Source organism: Etheostoma cragini, chromosome 2 (assembly GCF_013103735.1).
Source record: "Etheostoma cragini isolate CJK2018 chromosome 2, CSU_Ecrag_1.0, whole genome shotgun sequence".
NCBI lineage: Eukaryota > Metazoa > Chordata > Actinopteri > Perciformes > Percidae > Etheostoma > Etheostoma cragini.
Window position 1 is genome coordinate 17,787,009 of NC_048408.1, and position 23,380 is coordinate 17,810,388.

The following is a 23,380-nucleotide window of genomic DNA, read 5'->3' on the forward strand; positions in this document are numbered from 1 at the left end:
TTTGTATGTAGGACGTTTGTTTATTTGAATTCAGTGAGAATCATCCAGAAAATCCATGGGTTCATGCTGCGTTTAGGTTTCAGTGTCTGCAAGCTCTGAGAAATCTTAAAATACCTATTGTAAAAAAAAAAAAAAAAAATACTTGATACTTGTTAACTAGTATTTAAAAAAAATATTTTTTCGTTTGGTTGTTTTTATTAGGCCTACTTTTGTTCAAAATCCGTATATGATTAATGTTTTGTCTTTTATTTTCTCCCTAGTACTGTAGCTTTTTTTTTTTTATTTATTTATTTTTTTATTTTTTATTCATGTACTATTATTTAGCTTTGTTGGTTCAGGATTTCAATGTTTTAAAAGGCTTGATTTAAGCATGTGCCAGTACAGATTTGATGGTCATTGTGACAATGCCTTGCTGTTGCTGCCCACGCATGCGCGCTGCCGGACAGCAGTGACTAGACATTCGGTCATAGAAGCGGTGGAGGGGGCGCTCGAGCCGCGTCGATGAAACAAATCTACGCTTGAAGGCAGATTATCAAGAGGGTGAGTAGACTAATTGCGTCAACTGCTGCGCCTTATTTTATTCCCCGCAAATATAAACTCGGGAGCGCAGAAATTCAGCCAGGAACGACTGTCCTCTTGATGCGGGTAGGTCAGTCGCGCAAGCACAGTCCGCCATTCCCCTTTTTATATTTAACGATACACCCCATAATGGTCTGATTGAGGAAATTCTCAGTGGCATGGGCTCATCTGCATATATTACTAAATTTCCCCGCCTTCAGTTCAAATGCAGTAGTAGACCATGCAGCTGTAATTGCAAATGCGCGCAACGGGTGACTTGGTGCAGCAGCAGGAGAATGGAGAGTCTTCATCTGATAGGCGTTGGGTAAAATTCACCCATATCTTGAAAAGGTTGTGCACTTACTTCATTTGTCAGAAAAGCATAGTTGAAGGCATATATGCAGCCTCACTTTCAATATATTAACAGATTTGTCTAATTAGACCACTACATTAATGCTAATTTAGATCACTAACTTTTGCATATCAATTGCCAAAATTGTTTTTTTTGCAAAGATCATGTGCTCGCTGTCACTCCCTCTCACCCTTTTCTTCATGTCTTTCAGGCCCTTGCTGCTCATCCTGGAGCAAGAGACCCAGGGCGATGTCAACACCAGATCCCCCCATGGGAGGCACCCCTCGCCCAGGTCCTCCCTCCCCTGGGGCGATGCTGGGCCCCAGCCCAGGGCCCTCCCCAGGCTCCTCTCACAGCATGATGGGCCCCAGCCCTGGCCCTCCATCCTCGGGCCACTCCCAGCCAGGGCCCTCTGGATACAGCCAGGACAACATGCACCCTCCGCACAAAGTAAGGATGTACAAACACGCAACGTCCCGCTGAGACAAACCATCACCACTGTTAATTCTAGTCCTTTGGGAAAGACAGGTGGAGTGTCAATAGTTATTTTTAAATTCATATACCACATATTTAATGTTATTTATGCATATTTAGGAGTGTAAACTTCACATTTACATGATCTGTGAACTCTACCACGCAGCTATATTGACATTTATTCCACAGAAAACATAAAACTTGATCAACTGTGGACAAGGAAGAATTGCAAATTTTTTTATATGACTGGACCATCACTCTAAATTTCTTAATGCCTCCGCTGTATCACAATGGGCACATGCTACCACTGGCACATTTTATCACTTATCCATATTTGAGAATTCAATTATTACTTATAGCCTGTAATACCTGTAAATAACTGCAACTGCATATTCATCCATTCATTATTATTGTATATTATCTTACAACTCCTTAGATTTTATATATTATCACTGTTTTTTTATTTATTTAAATTTGCTTTTACTTTAGCAACACTATGTTGTGTTTGTAACTGAAACTACTTAATAATTTTGAATAGGATGATAGTTTCATTCTAACCTTAGATTTCTCCCACAGCCCATGGACAGCATGCATGAGAAAGGCATGAGTGAGGAGAGCCGCTTCAGCCAGATGAAGGGACTATCAATGAGACAGGGCGGGCACAGTGGTATGGGCCCCCCACCCAGTCCTCTAGACCAACACTCGCAAGGTAGGCACGCTATGTAGACTTATCTTGAGCAATTTCATCCTTTCCATCATTGCTTAAGACAAGTTGTGTTCTGGTTATGTGGTGTGGCTGGCTCATAATGTAGGGAGTATCTCTATTGTCGCAAGTAAACTCATGATCAATCAAGTAACTCATGAGCCATTGTTTTCAAACTCTTTAACACATTTCTTTTAATATCAAAATACTAAAACTTGTACAAGAGCTCAGTCTAATAAAGGAGCTGTTAACAGGCAGGTAGCAACTGTGTAGCTTGGCCTCTGCATACAGTCCACTATAAGAAGGGGTTAAAGGAAATGAAACAACACAGTTAGCCAGACAGACAGGCTTAGCACTGTGAAACAGAGTCAAAAACATGATGACAGTCTGGCAAGATTACGATGCAGGCTCTTGTTAAAGGAATAGTTGCAACATTTTGGGAAATCAGAGTTACATGAGAAGTTCAATAGCACTCTCATTTTGGAACGTAAAATACAAATACACTGGAAGTGGGGATGAAGCAAGCCAGGCTCTGTCGGCTCTCAACATCCGACTACAAGCTTCTCTAGCTTACTGCTTCACATGTTCTATTTTGTTTATTTCATATGAACCACAAACACCAAACAAAAATAGAGAAGTGTAAAATTACTAAATTGGTTTGTGATTTTCAGTATATTATGTTTAGAAATGTTTCTTTCTGTCTGTGTCTTCCAGGATACCATTCTCCATTAGGGGGCTCTGACCACTCCAGCCCTGTCCCTTCGAATGGTCCCCCCTCTGGACCGCTTATGCCATCGTCCTCTTCCTCCTCCTCCTCTGGTGGTCCCGGCTCTGCCCCTACACCTTTAGATGGCCCCGGTGGAGATCAACACACTCTTGGTCCCAATAACCGGCCTGGCCCTCCAGGTAGCTCCGGCCCAGGCCCCAGCCCTGGACCCAGCCTTGGCCCCAGTCTCTCCACCCTTGCATCTGGCCTTGAATCTGGAGTACCTCCATGCCCTGGAGGTCCTGGTGGCCCTACTCCCTTTAACCAGAACCAGCTTCACCAACTCAGAGCCCAGATCATGGCTTATAAGATGCTGGCCCGTGGGCAGCCATTGCCAGACCACCTCCAAATGGCTGTCCAAGGGAAGAGGCCCATGCCGGGGATGCAGCAGCAGCAGTCCATGTCCAGTTTGGCTCCTGGATCTGGAGGCGGGCCAGTAGGTGGACCAATAGGACCAGTACCAGTGCCTGGGCCAATGGGTTCAGGCTACAGTCGAGCTCATGGTGAGCACACATGGGGAATGTCTGGAATATCAAGTTATATGCTTTGGTATGATGGGTAATTGATAGAAGACACATGTGTATCTAACATTGAATCTTCATACTTAGGTGCATATTTTTTACAAATGTCTTTTTTTCAAATTTATTTTGTGTTATATAAGAGCCATTTGTCTTAAGACCTATTTGTTTCTTTAGGAATGATGGGTCCCAACATGCCTCCTCCAGGCCCATCGGGCACTCCAGCTGGGATGCAGGGACAAAACCCAAATGGACCTCCCAAGTGCTGGCCAGAAGGTATAAGGTGTTGTTGCAAGACTTTAGTTGAACTTGTTGACTGTGAGTAGCTCATGTATTAGAGGAAGAGCGGCTAAGGGAGAGCTAATATGTCCATAGAAATTCCAAGTGTGAACTCTTATCCTAGTAAGAAAACAAATTAGTTCGGATAGGAACAGCATGTTTATATGACGCCAATTTCTGTCCTTTTGATAAGAGTTTATGGTTTTAGCGTTCACATTGTAGACTCTGGCTGATTATACTGTAATGATAAAGACACTCATTGCCTGCATCTTCTTACATTTATTCTACCTTCCAGTATTTTCCTAATATTTATTTCTAACAAACTATTTCTAAATATTTAAAGGTGCCCTGCTGAGTTTTATTGTAAACAATTGGTTACATTCATGTTTACTTACTAGCAGTCTTCTTCTGCCCTGTTTTTGTTGGTGCATTGCTCAGTATCTTGGTGCCTAACTGCCACCAATTGTTGAACTGAATAGCATGAAAACAACAGAAGGAATGTATACATCGTCTCCTTCCTCATGTGCCCTGATGGGTGTGCACAGCAAACAATATTGGGGCCTACTCATAAAATCCTTGCTCCATAGTGCTACAAGTCTTTATAAACTCCAGAAGTTATCTTTAAAAACAAAATGCATAACTTTCTGTGCATTAGAAGATTTTAGGGTTCAGTGCCTTGTTGCTGTTGCCAGTATCTAAATGTTGCTTAAACCCTACAAAAAAACAGAATTAAAGGGGAGACACTAAACGTTTTTACTATTAAAATTACACATTTTCTATACATTGAATGTTGTCTTCCTTCCCACACTTCACTTCCCTCCAGGCCCCATGGTGAATGCAGCAGCCCCCTCCAACGCACCCCAGAAGCTTATCCCCCCTCAGCCCACTGGTCGACCCTCTCCTGCCCCACCTTCAGTTCCCCCAGCTGCCTCCCCAGTAATGCCTCCCCAGACTCAGTCCCCCGGCCAGCCGACACAGCCTACTCCCATGATGCCTTACCATGCCAAGCAGAACCGCATAACCCCCATTCAGAAACCCTGTGGACTCGACCCAGTGGAGATACTGCAGGAGAGGGAGTTCAGGTACATCTTATTACTTTTCCTGCAGTAGGAAATGACGGAATCCGAAGGGTTGAATGGTTACTCTGTACTGTACTACAAGCAGTACATTGCTGAAGAGTTTTTGCTAAATTTGCCTTTAAAAAAAAGGTTAGCGTACCGTCTAACAGAGGTATTCAAAATCGAAAGTACAAAAAACCTAAAGCATGAACAATTCATAATAAAATACAACTTAGTACTCCCTCAGGTTACAGGCTCGTATCACTCATCGTATTGCTGAGCTGGAGAACTTGCCGGGCTCTCTGGCTGGGGATTTACGTACCAAAGCTACTATAGAGCTCAAAGCCCTCCGACTGCTAAACTTCCAGAGACAGGTACAGTTTGCACTACACCATCAAGCTTCACCTTTTCACCTCTAACCTTCACAACATCACATGTAGGAGATTTTTTCAGTAATGGTGGATGTGTTAATGAAGAGTCAATGTTTGTATTTTTGTCTGTTTGCATGACTATCCACAGCTGCGTCAAGAGGTTGTGGTGTGTATGCGTCGTGACACAGCGCTAGAGACTGCCCTCGATGCCAAGGCCTACAAGCGAAGCAAGCGTCAGTCTCTGCGAGAGGCGCGCATCACCGAGAAACTGGAGAAACAGCAGAAGATTGAGCAAGAACGCAAACGCCGGCAGAAACATCAGGTAGAGGACATGTACAGTCATTATGTTGCCTTTGATAAGATTAAAAGGGGTGTTTTTGATTGACTCCTGTCTTTTCCTGTTTATTGTCTTCTCTGTCCTTCATCCCATACAACTCTTACCTTAGGAGTACCTCAACAGCATCCTGCAACACGCCAAAGACTTTAAAGAGTACCACCGCTCCATCACAGGCAAAATGCAGAAACTGACAAAAGCTGTGGCCACCTACCATGCCAATACTGAACGGGAGCAGAAAAAAGAGAATGAGCGCATTGAGAAAGAGAGGATGAGGAGGCTCATGGTAAGAAGAAACCACACAGACACAGTTACACACTTTCCAAAATACACATATCCTCCTTCACACACTGTATATGTGTCTGTCCTTCCAGGCTGAGGATGAGGAGGGCTATCGTAAACTGATTGACCAAAAGAAGGATAAGCGCCTGGCCTACCTGCTGCAACAAACTGACGAGTATGTCGCCAACCTCACCGAGCTGGTCAGAGCTCACAAAGCTGCGCAGGCCCTCAAGGAGAAAAAGAAGAAGAAGAAGAAGAAGAAAAAAGTATTGAAAACAGGAGCTCTGGCAGCAGTGATCTTTGTTTGGAATAATTAATGGCTTTTAGAGATGAATGTGATTTCTGTTGGGATTTACCAACTTCTTCTTGTCTTGCAGTTGGAGAATGCAGAGGGTCCTACTCCTGTCATGGGTCCTGATGGCGAGGTGAGCAGATGCAGCAGCTGTAGTGATGGGATTTAAAGGTTAACCATGTATTGGGTACTGTAAATCTGTTTAAGTGAGGGAGAGGTAGTTCAAGCAGATATTCAAAGTCACAGATTTTGTGATACATTTTGCTTTTCAAAAATGCTGGGTTCACATTCTATTCAAATTTTTTTTGTTGCTTTCAGTGATCTCCATAGAGAGCTCCTTTTAAACACACCATAGATTCAATTTCGCACAAAGTTTTGCTTTTTAGTGTTGTCATTTTAAAAGTAAAATCTGCACACAGTTCTTTGCTCCCAAAATGGTTCTTTTGTTCACTCTTGTGTGCATGTTCCGAAAACAAGTGAGTAAATAATCTATCAGAGGTGACAACAATTGTAATGGCAAACAAATCCCCAAACAGAAGAAAATGTGTGTAAAAGTGTGGAAATAATATTAATGCAGCATGCGCTGACGACAAAATTATAATTGGATGTTTGTGTGACACTTATTGGTTGTCAAATTGGCGAAACACTAGAAGCATTATGATCACTAGTGTAAACTTAACTTCTACACACAGTAGCTTTGTCTCATTTCCTTTAAACCCAGCCTAATACGACTCGCCCAGTCCGAAATTTAACCTGTACCAAGATAGAAAACTTACCTCCTCCCCTGCAGCCTCTCGATGAGACAAGCCAGATGAGTGACCTGCCTGTGAAAGTCATCCACGTTGACAGTGGGAACATCCTGACAGGACTGGACGCTCCAAGAGCTGGACAGCTAGAGACCTGGCTGGAGATGAACCCTGGGTGAGACTGGCTGTACAGAGGAAGAGAAGCTTTTGTATGAAAATGTGTGTGTGTGTGTCTATGGCTGTAGGTACAGCAATGTAAGGTAGCCTGCTGAACCGTTGATTAAAATAATGAATGATGAAGGAAGAATTGCCATGAAATTCATGGTCCAAATAAGACAAATTAAAAATCTGAAGTGAAATCTCATCCGGCACCATCAGCTGGCTTGAACCTTAGTTGTAACTTTAGTTGTAAGATTTATGCTACATAACACAAGAAAACATACGATAAGATGTGTGTGGATGGTAAAGATGCTAACTGAAATGTGTCTTGCAGCCAGGTAAAATATAGAACACAAAGAGAGCATGCAGATTAAAGTACATAAAACATGTTCAAATACATCAAACATGTACGGAAGCCCTGAGAGGCAAGCAGGAAAATATTTTTTTGGCTCATTTCTTCTAAAAGAAAAAAGAAAATACTAAACACAAGGTACATATAGTGTATGTTAGTGCAAGTAATATAACGTTGCAGTGCAATGTTTCCAACTCACCCAAAGATATATAACTAATCAGAGCCGAGAAGTTTCTACCACCGCAGTGTCAATGAAAACTGTCAAAAACTGTCAAACTAGTCAGCGCTGATCAAATATGAATGAAGATTCTTTAACTGCATTGCCTATTTCTCGCCTTAACTGTATGTTTACAGAAACAGATTTTATAAAACTGTATCACTGTAAAATTAGAATGTTTCTGATCATGTTGAGACAAAGCCAAGCCCTGGCAAACTTTTTCATTTTACAGCTACACCAGTACACTAAAATATGTTTCTCAAAAACTGATGCAAGAAATAGGCTATGCAGTAAAAGAATCTTCACCATGGCAGGACAAGTGGCCTCTGCTCTGGTTGGTTGAACTGCTATTTGTCTGTCAGTCTCTCTCTGTGAGAGCCCTCATTCTGTCTTACTGTTTATCTCACAATCTGTCTATGTCCTCCACATAATATCTTCATATTTGATCAGTGCTGCCTAGTTTGAAGGGTTTAACCGCACCGCAGTTCCCGAGTAGTGCTCACTGTGTTAGACTCCTCTGTTTGGTTGTTTTCCTTATGCCATTTGAGCACCAGGAGGAGGCAGAGGAATTTTTTTCATTAATGTAGTATTCGTGTAGTCATGATTCATGCAGTGCTGTCAGGAGGATATAGTGAAAGTTTGAACAAATATGACAAAAAAGTAATTTTTCACCTGTAGCTTTAAGCCAGCTTTTTTTAATGAATTCACTTTAAGGCTTTTTTAGGTGTGTGACTAAAAATTAACATCTGCATGAGGGTGACCTGTACAGTAAAAAGGTTCAGACACAGGGGCTGATAGTCAATCTGATTATGCACGTGTTTTGTCCAGTTATGAGGTGGCTCCTCGCTCAGACAGTGAAGACAGCGAGGAGGAGGAAGAGGAGGAGGTGGGTTGTTTTAAAAGACATGTTTAAAGCCAGTTTCACATTCACTGTTCAAATCACTGACAAGCTGTCTGGCAGGAGGAAGAGGAGGAGCCTCAGCCGTCGGCTACTCAGGTGGAGGAAAAGAAGAAGATTACAGACCCCGACTGTGAAGATGTGTCAGAGGTGGACGTCCGACACATCATCGAGTGAGTACATATAAGGAGTACTACACTTGGCTACATTCTTCTACCATTTATGTTCTTAGGGCCACCCAAACAAAGCATACATGTGCTCATACGGTATTTACAAAAGGTGTCAACCAAATGACCTAATGTCATGATTAGTAATAAAACTGACACGTGTTTCCTCTGCAGAAATGCTAAACAGGACGTGGATGATGAATATATCGGTGCAGCGTTCGCCCGAGGCCTCCAGTCTTATTATTCTGTGGCTCACGCTGTTACAGAAAAGGTGGAGAAACAGTCCAGTTTGCTAATAAATGGACAACTCAAGCAGTATCAGGTGAACAAGCACAATCAGATAGATTACATGGTATTGTCTACCTTGCCATACACAAATACATTTTTGATTTTTATGACTTGACAAAGGAGATACATGCTTTGCTTGACTGTCAGATTAAAGGTCTGGAGTGGCTGGTTTCCCTCTACAATAATAATCTGAATGGGATCCTGGCAGATGAGATGGGTCTGGGAAAAACCATTCAGACTATCGCCCTCATCACATACCTCATGGAGAACAAACGGCTTAATGGTCCCTACCTCATCATTGTACCCCTCTCGTTAGCATAACCTCCTTATTTGCAAAAATATTTTGTTGTTTTGTTCTTATTCCTTGTGGAAGTTATTTGCTCAAACACTACGAATGAAGGAAAACGGATTTTGTGGTGTTTGGAATAAATTGCTGCCTCTCATTGACAGAACTCTTTCTAACTGGGTGTATGAGTTTGACAAGTGGGCACCAACAGTTGTCAAAGTGTCCTACAAGGTGGGTTTTTACAGCCGAAACGTGTGTTTCTACAAATGCCCTTATCAATTGTTTTGTAGCTTTTGCATTATTGTCAATAATGAGGCCTGCTGAAGTTGATTTATTGAAGGAGATGATGCTTTTTATATACCTGTTTCTTTCATGTTTGTAATTTTGAATGTTTCTTCTTTCAGGGGTCTCCTGCTGCCAGGAGAGCCTTTGTCCCCCAGCTGCGCACTGGCAAGTTTAATGTTTTACTCACCACTTACGAGTACATCATCAAGGATAAACAAGTACTGGCCAAGGTGAGATGAGATGTACAAACACAAGCAGAAGGACACGCTCAAACACACCCAGGCACTCATTGTAAAATCATTTTTTGTTCAAATTTGATTTTGTTTTTATGTGTTTTTCTTTGTCGTCTCCCACTTCCTAAATCCCCAAAGTCTAAAAGTATTTTAACCTGGCCAATCTGACCGCCCCCTATGCTGCATCTCAGTGCTTTCTCCTAGGTGCTGCCACACTGACACCACCTGTATACCGCGTCTCCCACTGTCCTCTGTGAACGTCATGCTGCTATGCACTCATGTAGTCATATAGGCTTCCTGACTGCTCAAAGGTGGGTGTTGTTTCCCATGTAGTGGCTCAAGGCTTTGGCTTGGGACTGAGCCAGCATGGTCATGAGGACACTGGATAAGAGATCTTCCTTATGACCACTTTATGTTTTTGGTTGGTTTGAATCCAATGAGACTGTAAAGTCAAAGTTTTATCTATATGTACTCCTCTCTTCACTCCCTTACCTCAACCCCACCAGATTCGTTGGAAATACATGATTGTGGATGAGGGCCACCGTATGAAGAACCACCACTGTAAGCTGACCCAGGTCCTAAACACTCACTACCTGGCCCCACGACGAGTCCTGCTGACAGGAACGCCGCTTCAGAACAAACTACCTGAGCTCTGGGCGTTGTTAAACTTCCTCCTGCCCACCATCTTCAAGAGTTGCAGCACCTTTGAGCAGTGGTTCAACGCCCCTTTCGCTATGACTGGAGAGAAGGTGGAGAGAGTGACTCAGATGTGGCCACATTCCATTCCTTTTTTCAAAGTGTTTGAGATGACAACAGGCAGGAAGTATACTGTCTTTCTTGCCAAATAACTTGCCAAATTCTTCTTTTACTCTCCAGGTGGACCTTAATGAAGAGGAGACCATCTTGATAATCCGTCGTCTCCACAAAGTACTTCGTCCCTTCCTGTTACGCAGATTAAAGAAGGAAGTGGAGGCACAGCTTCCAGAGAAGGCATGTTTTACCTATTTCAACACACACAGCAGACACACTAACATATACACATGCAAATTGACAAGCACATAATTGTCCAGATTATCTGCTAACGGATGGGAAACAAGTCCTCAAGTGTTCTCTAGTATTTTTTTATTTATTATTTGCAATGCCGGTAAATGCAATGGTGGCTATACTTCTACCTCCCACACTTCTTTCATTTAATTCCATGTGTCTTCTCTCCGTCAGGTGGAATATGTGATCAAGTGTGACATGTCATCTCTTCAGAGGGTGCTGTACAGGCACATGCAGGCCAAGGGGGTCCTGCTCACTGATGGATCAGAGAAGGACAAGAAGGTGAGGACATAATCACTGTGGATATTTGATTTGGCATCGTTATAACTATACAACACCAAAATTAAATTGTCTCTACTCCATGTGTGTTATGATACAGGATAGTTTTTTAAATAATAGGCCTCAAGAATACATGGTACAAGATGATTTATATAACATTTAGGGATGTATAAAGGTGACAGGTCAAGAACGTATACTGCTATTTGTGCCAGAGTTGTTGTTTGGCTTTTACACAGAAAAGTCAGAAAAAGACTTGAATTATTTGACATTTACAAACATTTTTTAGGAAAAGTTGCAAATGAAATAAACTCTGATCTTTTTTGTTGGTACGGATGCTAAAGTTTTATTTTCATTCTTAGTGTTATTATTATCATTCTTGGCTCTCATATTTTAAAAAACAAAATATTGCTTTATTTGAAGCCTTGAGAGAGAATTGATGACTGTCCTTGGCATAACCTTTATGAATAAATATTGAATGAAAGAATACAATTGTGATTACAAGCCATACAATTTGTCTCATTGTGTATACCAGGGTAAAGGTGGCACAAAGACACTGATGAACACCATCATGCAGCTGAGGAAGATCTGTAACCACCCATACATGTTCCAGCAGATAGAGGTACTATTGAGGAGTGTGATGCAAAAACATGTATTTGATTCACTAGGTGTTGTGTAGATTTGATAGGATATAAGGAGCCAGTGGGGCGGCTGTGGCTTAGGAAGTAGAGGTGGTTCTCTACTGATTGGGTTGCGGGTTCAAACCACTGATCACCATTTGCTGATGGTCAGGCCAGCACCCTTTGTGGTAGCTTGCTGCCATTGGTGTGTGTGTGTGTGTTGGTGTTGGTGTGTGTGTGTGTTGGTGTTGGTGTGTGTGTGTGTGTGTGTGTGTGTGTGTGTGTGTTAGTGTGTGGGTGGGTAAATGAATGGCAAAAACCATAAAAGCGCGATACAGATGTATCCGTTACTATGTGTGTCTTTTTCCACACAATGTTGACTTTGTGGCGATGCTGAAGGGAGCTGAACAACACAAGCTTCAAAATAAAGCCACATACTAAAGTGTTTGCCTTTGTGGGCCCTGTTTTAACAATATAAGCACATGGCGCAGGTTAGTTAGGGTGTGTTCAAATCCACTTTTGCTTGTTTAATGGGGGAAAACATAGGTGTGTTTTGGGAATAACATGCAATATACAAATCAGAGTGTCATCTCCTATTGACTTTAAAAGCCAGGCACATTTGTACCTTAGAGCTTTGATTTGCACTGTAATATTTGTATTTGTAATCTTTTGCATGTTTGTGTGCTGCTGCTCTTCCCTGTGTGTGTGTGTGTGTAACAAGCATAGTGTGCGTGCGCTGTGCATAAGTCTAGGCCCATTTTACTAATGCGCTGTTAAAAGAACAATGAATTGCTGTGCTATTGGCTTTAGACCAGGTTTTTGTTGGTCAATGGCACAATCACTTCCCGCCGCCTCAAGATAGCAATACGCCAAGAATGCACCTGAACAAACCTCCCTGTGAGACCAGCGCATGGGCATAAAGATGGGAGCAAGAGCATTTGCTATTCAACCCTCATGTGATCACAGGCCAAATTGAACCGTTTTCTTACATCAATGCTATTTTTAATTACCCCAAATAACATGATGGTTTCCACACAACGCTCTTTGGCAAGTACAATTCTCTACTTTCATTAATTTTGGGGTGTCTTATTCAATTTTATAGCTTTTGGAGTGGTTTTTAAAACAGTATTGAGTCAAAGTTGACATATTCCAGTCTGTGATTATCCATCAAGATCCATTCCTTTAATTTTAGCTTTAATTAATCCTAATTTCAGATTTTCTAACTCAAAAATTAGGTAAAATGTTCTATAAAATAGGTTAATTATATTAAAGTTGATAAGTTAGTGTAACGTAGTATTAAATGTCAAAAAAGTGACAAACATTGAAAAAAGTGTTTAAAAAGTGTTAAAAAAGGGACAAAAATTGATCAAAATGCGTCAACAACAGTGTGGATTTTCACTTTTGACAAGAAGACAACACGAGAGTTAAAAGATGTGGGCGCTAGGCTTAAACGGCAAAGACACTTTGCTTCCAACTGCAAGACAGGGCTCTTGCAGAACACATTTTTGATGACAGAATACATTTTTGACTGCTTTTGCAGGAATCTTTCTCTGAACATTTAGGATTCTCTGGTGGGATAGTCCAGGGGTAAGTGCTAATTCCACTTCAAGATCAACAAATCACACATACACAAACTGTAACCTTTGTTAACCCAACCAACTACCTTTACGTCAGTCCAGACCTGTATCGGGCATCAGGAAAGTTTGAGGTGTTGGATCGAATCCTGCCAAAGCTGAGAGCCACAAACCACAAAGTACTGCTCTTCTGTCAGATGACCTCACTCATGACCATCATGGAGGACTACTTTGCCTATCGCAGCTTCAAGTATCTGCGTCTGGATGGTGAGACACTTTACCTCTATACGTGTTTGTGAATTTGTCCTTTATTCTTTTTGTATTGCATTCATTCCTTTTCCTTAAATTTAGATTCTTTTGCAACACTTTCTTGTTAAAGCTTTATTTCCTTAATGGGCTTTTCTTCTCTTTCCATTCCTCCCTAACATCTCAGGCACTACGAAAGCTGAAGATAGAGGAATGTTGCTGAAAACATTCAATGAACCAGGATCAGAGTACTTTATCTTCCTCCTGAGCACAAGAGCTGGAGGCCTCGGCCTAAATTTGCAGTCTGCCGACACTGTGGTTATTTTTGACTCTGACTGGAACCCACATCAGGTGGGATGAATATTTATTTTAATTTACAAATTTACATATTTAAATCATATATCAAGCTGATCTCAACTTTTAGTTGCTTAAATGGGAATTATGCAGTTTCTTTAGCTTAATTAACCTTAACTGAACAGCTTCTGAGTCATTGGAATTGTTGTATGAGTTTTTTAGAGTTGAATGGTGGTCGTCTCTGTTACTGCCCAATGTGTGTTGAGTGCAGATTTGAGTCGGGCATGCTCAGATTTAAACGGTTTACAGCAACATGCGTCATACCCGATGAGAGTTGAGTCAGACCGGCTCTAGTCGAGTGCAGATGTGAGTTGCGCATGCTCAGATTTACGGCCTGACGTGTCATACTGAAATTTGTAGAATCCATGAAATAATAAACTTTTCTCACTACAAACAATAACAGAAGATGAGACTCATTTCAAAAGCATTTTAACTATCTATGATTGTTTGATTGCTAATGTTAGCTCAAAACACCATTCAAGGGACAGCCTCTGTTGTGTTTGATTGATAACTTGTAGCCAGCAGTGAACAAACTTCAATAAATAGGTCAAGTTTTGTTGTATTGACAATAAAGAAGTTTCTTGTTAGCATCTTTTAGGCAAAGTGATGCATGCGCAACTCAAATCTGCACTCGACTGACATCGGGCAGTGACAGTCTTGCTTCCCCCTAGCGCCTGTGAGAGGAAAAACCACCCTTGCAACTTTCCAATCTTGGTATCTTGTGATATCAGGTCTCGCGATGGCACTGCACACATACAGGTACCATCTAGCTGGAAGAACAAGGTAGTGATGGAGTTTTGCACACTATTGTCATGGCTAGGTTGGCAAAAAAAAGAAGCCGAAGGTTAGGAAACGGCTGACGGAACAGGCGAGGTTCCAGTTTACAACATTTAAGAATCCCACAGAGGACATCAGTTGAGTTGGTGGTCCCTTTGAGTGAACAGGGCTTTTGTTCTTCTCCAGGACCTGCAGGCTCAGGACAGAGCCCACCGTATCGGTCAACAGAACGAGGTGCGTGTGCTGCGTCTTTGCACAATCAACAGTGTTGAAGAGAAAATTCTGGCTGCTGCCAAGTACAAACTTAACGTGGACCAAAAGGTCATACAGGCTGGCATGTTTGATCAGAAGTCTTCCAGCCACGAGCGCAGGGCCTTCCTGCAGGCCATCCTGGAACACGAGGAGCAGGACGAGGTCTGGGGTCAGGAAGTCTGTCTACGCATTAATGTGTGTGTGTGCGTGCACCAGAAACAATCAGAAGCACAATTTTAAAGAGTGAGCCTGCTTATTGCTCTGATTGCCAATGTGTGCTTGCTATATTCAGGAGGAGGATGAGGTGCCAGATGATGAGACGGTCAATCAGATGATTGCCAGGAGTGAGGAAGAGTTTGATCAGTTCATGGTCAGTGTTGAAGATAAACTTTACCTTATACAATTCTTTAACTACAGCCTTGAACTAAAATCCTTTCCCTACATACTTTATGTTCGTGGCCCTTTTTTTCTGCCTCTTTCTCCCTCAGCGTATGGATCTAGACAGGCGTCGCGAGGATGCCCGTAACCCACGGCGAAAACCTCGTCTGATGGAGGAGGACGAGCTGCCCACATGGATCATGAAGGATGACGCTGAGGTCGAACGGCTGACCTGCGAGGAGGAAGAAGAGAAAATGTTTGGACGAGGTTCACGACAGCGGAAGGAGGTGGATTACAGCGATTCGCTGACGGAGAAGCAGTGGCTCAAGGTTATTAGCCTCACGCAGCAAGGGCAGAGCTGAAAAAGACATCCAATTTAAATACAACATAAAATGTCTTCGCTTCCTGGAGTAAAGGGTTGATTCTTCTTTTAATCTCTCAGTCTGTGTTTCCCGTGCAGGCGATAGAGGAGGGTACACTAGAGGAGATCGAGGAAGAGGTACGTCACAAAAAGACGACCCGCAAGAGGAAGCGTGACCGCGACCCGGATCTCCCTGGTCCCTCCTCTTCCTCTGGGGGAAGAGGTCGAGGGGACAAAGATGAAGATGGGAAGAGGCAGAGGAAGAGGGGGCGACCACCTGCTGAGAAACTCTCCCCCAACCCCCCTGCCCTCACAAAGAAGATGAAGAAGATTGTGGACGCTGTCATCAAGTATAAAGACAGGTAGCTCACAAGTTTTGTGGTGCTTATACACTGACATTAAAATATCTCTGTTGTAGGCATCGTTATTTAGCTTCAGGACAACTTAAGGTCAAAAGAGAAGCCCTTCCTTGAAAATGTATAGTAACTGAGAAAGGTCACCAGTTTTCACAACAGCTTACACACATTTTCTGAAATAATACTTGTTCTGCTCTCATTGAAAGGTCAAAAATTAATATCACTAAATCAGACATCTTAAAATATGCTAACATGTACATGAATTAAACCATCAGATGTCACACAAATGGCATTAAATGCATACAAAGTGAAGTAGAGTGCAAAACAATTGCATAGAAATTATCTAATATTCACCAATAGTGCATGTACTATATGTATATAATGTCTGTACCACTGCTGGCTGGACTTTAGAATTTAAATGCATGCTATGTGGACCTGCAGATTGAGAGCTTTAAATCTTACTAACTTTTATTAATTGGCTTTTATATGTTTGCAAACAGTATTTTATTTATCAGTCGTGGGGCTGTGGTTTAAGGAAAAAGTAATGTAAAATGTATGTAATGTATGGTTTTTCAAACAAATATGAAACCTACAATTTAACTAGAAACTGGAAAACAGTGATGGGTCTGAACTCTAAAGCTAAAGTTTTTATTCATAGATAAGGGAGATTATGAAAGTTGTCTCTCACCCATATAAGTGTTGAAGTAGAATAAATGAGCAAAGGACATTTCATTTGATGAATTCAAAAAGTGATGATGCCATTCCCTGCAGCGCCAGTGGGCGTCAGCTAAGCGAGGTGTTCATCCAGCTGCCATCTCGAAAAGAGCTGCCAGAGTACTACGAATTGATCCGCAAGCCTGTGGACTTCAGGAAGATCAAGGTTAGATCAGAAAAAAAAAATCTTTCGGGGTAAGTTGGTTACTTCAGCTGCAAAGTATCGCCCATACAACAACAAAAAGACAACAAGAAAATGTACAGGTTAACACATACACGTCACATGTTACTAAGTGATGTGCAGTACATACTGTATCTTTACTGTAGGAGAGGATTCGAGGTCATCGTTATCGCAGTCTGGGTGACCTGGAGAGAGACGTCATGCTGCTCTTCCAAAACGCTCAGACCTTTAACCTGGAGGGATCACTGGTGAGACTTATTATTTACAATCTTTACTCATGGACGCAGAAAACACCTTCATTCTTTGTCTCTAAAGTGTACTGTTCAGTGAGAGTAGCTTGTACACCTGTCACTTGATGAATGTCTGATTTGTACCCATTACAGAAATAACTTTTTGTCTTCTTTTTATATCTCAGCCACTACTTGTCCTATATTTAGGTAACTTAAAGGCTTGATGCACCATAATTAAATGCCAAAAGTCTGATTGGAGAGACTTGGAAGGGATTATAATTTGTTTTAACTGTATTGTTTTGTTATATATATGTGTGTTTTTATTGATCAGAAAGGTTTAAATAAAGGACATTCAAGTTATAACTGCTATGTATTATAATTGCTAGTATGCATCTTGTTGCTTATTGGCCCACCAGATGCCTTTATCATGCATGGCAGACAACTATTTCTGTCTGTCTCCTTTACCATAAAATGCTGAAATGTTAGTAATCATGTATGAATTGTGGTTACTGAAAATAAGTGGTCAACTTGGCTAGTTGAAGTTGTTGATCCTATAGGGGAACGGCTCATGCCAGCTGGCTCCCACTATGGAGGGTCTGATGATGGCGATGTTAAGCTTGTCTTGCATTTGATGATGATAAGAGACAGTTGTTTTCTGCCATGTTTTTCTCATGTGAGCAGATATATGAAGACTCCATCGTCCTCCAGTCAGTGTTTACCAGCTTGAGGCAAAAGATTGAGAAGGAGGAGGAAAGTGAAGGAGAGGAGAGTGAGGAAGAGGAAGACGAGCTGGAGGAAGGATCAGAGACTGAATGTAAGCATGTCCGTTTTAGTTTGTTGTTGTTTGTATATGCAATTTATGTTTGAGTTAATTTGTGATTCCCTTTGTCAGTTGTAAGAATGTTCTATGATGTCATTTTTGCCATCGATAATTTTTTGCTCAAGACAGACACTCAAGTTCACCTTCAGTTACATTGTTTTGAAAACACTAGTTTTCAAAAACAGAAAGTGCTTTTTCACGCTTTAGATTCATCTTAGTTTTATTTATACCATAAACATGTTACGTGTGTGTGTGTGTGTGTGTGTGTGTGTGTGTGTGTGTGTGTGTGTGTGTGTGTGTGTGTGTGTGTGTGTGTGTGTGTGTGTGTGTGTGTGTGTGTGTGTGTGTGTGTGTGTGTGTGTGTGTGTGTGTGTGTGTGTGTGTGTGTGTGTGTGTGTGTGTGTGTGTGTGTGTGTGTGTGTGTGTGTGTGTGTGTGTGTGTGTGTGTGTGTGTGTGTGTGTGTGTCCAGCTCGCTCAGTGAAAGTGAAGATCCGTCTGGGCAGGAAGGATAAAGGTGGAGATCGAGGGAAGGTTCGCAGCAGACGATCAGGACGCAGTAGAGCCAAACCTGTTGTTAGTGATGACGACTCTGAGGATGAGCAGGAAGAGGTAATTCACTGTGTGTGTGTGCGTGTGTGTATGTGTGTGGGTTGGTGGGTGGGTGGGTGGGGGATTATCAGTTAAACCTGATGAAAAGTTGGTAAAGAGGAAACAAAAGTTTTTGGTGTGTACCCAGGAATTTTAAAGTGCTTTCTTCCCATTACGGGACGCTATTTTTAAAAACTTTTTCATGATTTTCTCGTGAACAATTGCTTGAATAAAAAAAAGTCATAACCCATATACCATGATTCTCATCCATTCGTCAACTTTATCAGTCTTATCAGGTATTTTTATTCTTTACGAGTTGGGTTGGGCTGCAAAAAAAAGAATATTCTAGACATTTTCTAGTTTTCTCTTTTTTCTCTTCTCCAGGAGCGTTCCCCCAGTGCCACTGACGAGGAGTCCTGAACTGTACTGTAATGTGGGAGAGAACGGGAAATAAAGGGATATTCCTCCAACTCAAGCATTGCATTTACAGTAAATAAAATATTCCTCTGTCAACTCCATCCATCCTCAGTCAAATATCATAGGACTCCAATAGAAGGGTGGTTTGCAATACATTCTATACAGAAACAGACATACATATTATTTGATTAGTCATATTGACATCACATGAAAACAGTACACATACAGTATCATAAAATACACAGATTAGTCTGACTATGCACACCACATAAACCTTTTCTGTTTCTCTGCTGAGGCCTATTCTGGAATAGTCTAAACACAAAGGGATCAAATGTTTTAACCTATTTGTGCAATTGCAGGAGGGTTTTAAATCAGTTTTAATGAGAACCGTGTCAGTGTATAGGTGTGAAATCCCTTCTGGGAGTCAGCTCAATGTAGAAAATATACTGCAAATTCCCTGAAGCCATCCCCCCTGTTTACCATTTATAAACAGTATATAAATACAGTAATTGTAATTCTCCTATGAAGACATATTTTATCTTATTACAACTTGGTTTACTTTATTATCATTTTCTTTTTATAAACCAGCCTCCACTTATTGGTGACCACAGGCAGAGTTATATCTGTTTACAAATACATTAATAAATGCTTATATCTGCTTATAAGTACATTAAAGTGTGTGATAAACCACTTATTATAAAAATGTTATACACCGCTTTAACTAAAACCCTTAAACTAACCCCAACCATATTTAAGAGGAGTAAATGTTCAGTATGTTCAGCTCTGACATAACAAGACATTTAATTTCCTATGACGCCTTTATTTATCCAAATTATTTGTTTTGGACATATTTGGATTAAAAAATGAGTCCTTAGCTATCCTGAGTCATTAGATCTGGCATATTCAGTAAAGTGAAGTAAACAACATTGAATGTAAACAGTAAATGTTTTCAGATGGAGCTGTTTTCACTACCCAACATTACCTTACCTTAGCTTGCTTCTGGACATACAAACCTGATGTTTTGCCTCTGCTTTACTGTGGCGATATGTTGCAAATAACACTCAGCCACTTTGGAGCCACTGTGATTGCCGAGGTGTATGCACATCACATATTTGTGACCGGGGCTCACTGTTTGAGTTGGAATCCTGCTGTGGGCGCAGGGTGTTTCCAGACTTCTCAGAAGCTCTTTAGCAACTCACCACAGTTATTTGAGTGAGGTTTAATGGAGTTGGGTCACGGTCATTGTATATAAAGTACAGTATAAAAACAACCTTGCTGCTGCGTACCTGTTACACTTCCAATATACTGTAAGCACTTATAACTGTTGATTGTAGACTTAATCATGAGGTCGTAATTCATCAATGAGTACTGTAACTTTAACTGTTTCTCCTTCAGTTGTTGTGTGGTGACTTTAGGATTTCAGAACTGTTTTGATGTATGTACTTTGGCACTTTTTATGGTTTTGATTTTAAGACAAAGGACCAGAGGGACAGTGGCTCCTCTCTGCTTGTGAATGCCTCATGGCCGTACAGTGTTGGATATACTTTATAGAGTATTTTTTAGAGCATTAAAAAGTGTGTCATTGCACGTGTGTACAGCTCACAAGTTCAGTACTGTACTTTTTTCATTAGGGTAGGTAAATAGAGTGAACAACATACAACCAAAGCATCAACATTTTCGCCACTAAATTGTTATGATCTGTCTGTGTAGTGTTGTGGGCATTGTTGCTGGATTTCAAAACGTAACAATAAATCATAGTAAAAGCTTATGTTGTTGTCTGTGTGATAAAGTGCTGAAATAATAAATTGATAAGCCGACAGAAAATTAATCTGTAACTATTTTTGTAATTGATAAATTGTGGAACAAAACAAGCTATTTGAAAACATTGGGAGTGATCAGCATTTTTCAATATTTTCTGAAATTTTATACGATCAAGAAATAATCAGATTACTTAAAACAGCTCAGAGTTCTGCCATTAAATCTGTCAGATGTCATGGCTCTGTTTGACCTTTAGGAGGAGATCTCATACAAACACCTTTCAGTCTGCCATTTCACTGCAAGACGACTTTTTTAATTAAACCTTCTGTATTTTTTATTATTTTCTCAAATTTGTCCTTGAATTTTAAGCTTTTCACAAAAGAAATGTTAAACACTGCGATGTAAAATTACTTCCAGGGAATTTAGATGTTGTTTTGGCCCAGCTTGACCTTATTTCCAACATGGCCTCCAACATGACAAGAAATATAAAATTAACATTAAACTTCTCAGTAAGGTCATGTAAATAAATTAATACAGAAGCTCTTTATCCAGATGATATAAACATCCTTGCTACACCCCTCATATTTATATTGATTTTGTAAGCAGATTGGCTGGCAAACATGTTGATTACACAGTGTCCATTAGGAGGAGGGATCTTGGCACATGTTTGGATGTGCTGTGTGTGGTTCTAAAAAGAACCTCAACAGTGAGGTCTGTGTTGGGGGTCGGACTGTTTGCGTCTGACAGTGCGGGGGTGCACTTTAAAAGCAAACAAGTTTGCACCAAAGTTTTTCACGACCAAAACATATGTATGCAAGCATAAAACACACATGTACATAGAGTAGAAACAAGTTGGGACACAAATTGAAACCCTTGATTTATTATTATACAATTAGATAAATTATAAAAAGATTGTATTCTATGTATATAACATCTTTTTTAGTGTTCAAACAAGTCCATGGAGAAATTAACATGTTGTATCTGCTTGCATGCACATTTTGCGTTCAAGCAGTCTTTACCAAATAACTTCAGGATTCATGACCATTATCGTAAATCATATTGCTGCTCTCAGATGAAATTGTGTCTCAAAAATGTCAAGTTTTTAGGGTAAAATAAAAACAACATCCTTGTTTTTAACTTGGTGGTTAGAGTTGGTTAGAGATAATACAACCGCCCTTTTTTACAGAAGACATTTGACATGTCACATTCTGAAAAGCACAGGTGTAAATAATGAAATAAGTGATGGTATCCTGGCTCAATGTCACATTGTCCCGACTTACTGGGATACTTAGAATAGAGCCCTGGTTATTATTACTACTAACACATGCTTTATGACAACTAAGGGATCTCAGATTGAGGGAATATTTACACAGGATGTAGTCTTTTAGTATGACTCACTTGTTTTTTCAGAAGTCAGTGAAGTTGATGTTTTACTAAATTGTGCACAGTTAAAAAATGTACTGTGCATGCATATACACACACATCACACTTTCAGCGTGCCTCTCTGTGGGTGACATACTTTTTTTGCAATTCCAGGAATACCTCTCATAGCTCCCTGCTTCTACCAGAGAAATGCTAAGTTTTTTCCCCTCTTTACACACACACACACACACACACACACACACACACACACACACACAAACGCACACGCACACGCACACACACACACACACACACACACACACACACACAGTATCGGAATCCACACTGAACTCTCCAATTAAAACAATCTGATGCAATAAGAAAGACGTGGGGGAATCACTTTACCGAGACACTGTGGAATTGGATTTATCTTTTGGGAACTACAGAGCAGAAACTGATAGAGCATTTTAGATAGAGCAGTGAATATCACTTGGAAATGCTAACAAAATTACAGTACAGGTATCTGTATCATCTTTCCAAGACATTTTGCCTCATGACTAACTGGGATATTTTGTTTTGCAAATGTTCTGTTTGCTTTTGAGAAGGAACACAATGTGACTAGATATATATTAACCTGATGTTTTACATTTGAATATTCAAGGTCTACTTCAGTGATGTATGATGCTACAGCAGGAGGCTATAGTCTAGTAAGCAAGCGTCAGTAGATGCTGTCTCACTCAGAAAAGAGCTGCTGACACTTTGTTTGGTTTATTTAGGATAAATAAGGATCACTTCCTTATCAAAATATTTAGATATAAGTTATTTATAAGTTATATTATATTAGTTATATTAAGATTTGGCTAAGTTCAGCGTCATCAAGCCGCAATAATTTGCTGCAAATGAATGCGGCCAAATCTGTCGAGCCGTCTTGTAGTGGTGCGTCAAGTGCAACATGTAGTACTATTCCCATCCGAACAATAATAGCGGTAACTCCAGTGAAATCATTGTAAACTTGTTAGTGAAGACAGATTAAGACTGTAGTTAAAGATGGTTCTGGATTCCAACTTCACCCCAGGTGTGTCTGTTAAAACACAGACGGAGACAACGTCTCTCTTTTGATGCTTTATTCCAATTAAGCATCAGTACAAACGCGTGGCTCTGGCTGTGTGTGTGTGTGTGTGGTTCTGCAAAGCAATAAATACCAGTGTAAACGCTACACAATCCATAGGAATCATATATGCTAGCAAAAACATTATCAAATTATCACGTTATGTACAAATTACATTATCATAATGCAGTGTAACTGTATACACACCAGTTTGGGAGGAAGAGATGGGTGGATGGAGGAGGGGTGATGGAAGGACAAAAGATTACACACGCACACACACACACGGTGATGCAGCCACACATTGGCTCCTCCCCCTGCTGCTCACGTCTACTTTTAAACATCACA

At 40.8% G+C, this 23,380-nt stretch overlaps 1 protein-coding gene across 6 annotated transcripts; it reads left to right on the top strand.

Moving 5' to 3' along the window:
- Nucleotides 1-427: 427 nt before the first annotated feature.
- Nucleotides 428-20,575, top strand: LOC117961266 (transcription activator BRG1). 6 transcript variants are annotated; one of them, XM_034899817.1, is made up of 34 exons: nucleotides 428-540; nucleotides 1,122-1,360; nucleotides 1,961-2,093; nucleotides 2,802-3,356; nucleotides 3,549-3,647; nucleotides 4,474-4,732; nucleotides 4,956-5,082; nucleotides 5,228-5,401; nucleotides 5,526-5,699; nucleotides 5,788-5,961; nucleotides 6,073-6,120; nucleotides 6,778-6,908; nucleotides 8,290-8,347; nucleotides 8,423-8,532; nucleotides 8,701-8,848; nucleotides 8,962-9,125; nucleotides 9,265-9,331; nucleotides 9,505-9,615; nucleotides 10,125-10,367; nucleotides 10,495-10,608; nucleotides 10,837-10,944; nucleotides 11,474-11,560; nucleotides 13,099-13,145; nucleotides 13,233-13,399; nucleotides 13,566-13,729; nucleotides 14,696-14,956; nucleotides 15,054-15,131; nucleotides 15,250-15,468; nucleotides 15,582-15,862; nucleotides 16,628-16,736; nucleotides 16,898-16,999; nucleotides 17,663-17,795; nucleotides 18,272-18,411; nucleotides 18,775-20,575. In XM_034899817.1, the coding sequence occupies exons 2-34, from the start codon at nucleotides 1,160-1,162 to the stop codon at nucleotides 18,808-18,810; spliced, it is 5,022 nt and encodes a 1,673-aa protein (XP_034755708.1). In that variant the 5' UTR covers nucleotides 428-540; nucleotides 1,122-1,159; the 3' UTR covers nucleotides 18,811-20,575. The 6 variants fall into 6 exon arrangements, with proteins under 6 accessions (XP_034755708.1, XP_034755717.1, XP_034755725.1 ...); XM_034899826.1 differs by having other exon boundaries at nucleotides 14,696-14,923; XM_034899834.1 differs by having other exon boundaries at nucleotides 14,696-14,923; nucleotides 15,600-15,862.
- Nucleotides 20,576-23,380: the final 2,805 nt, after the last annotated feature.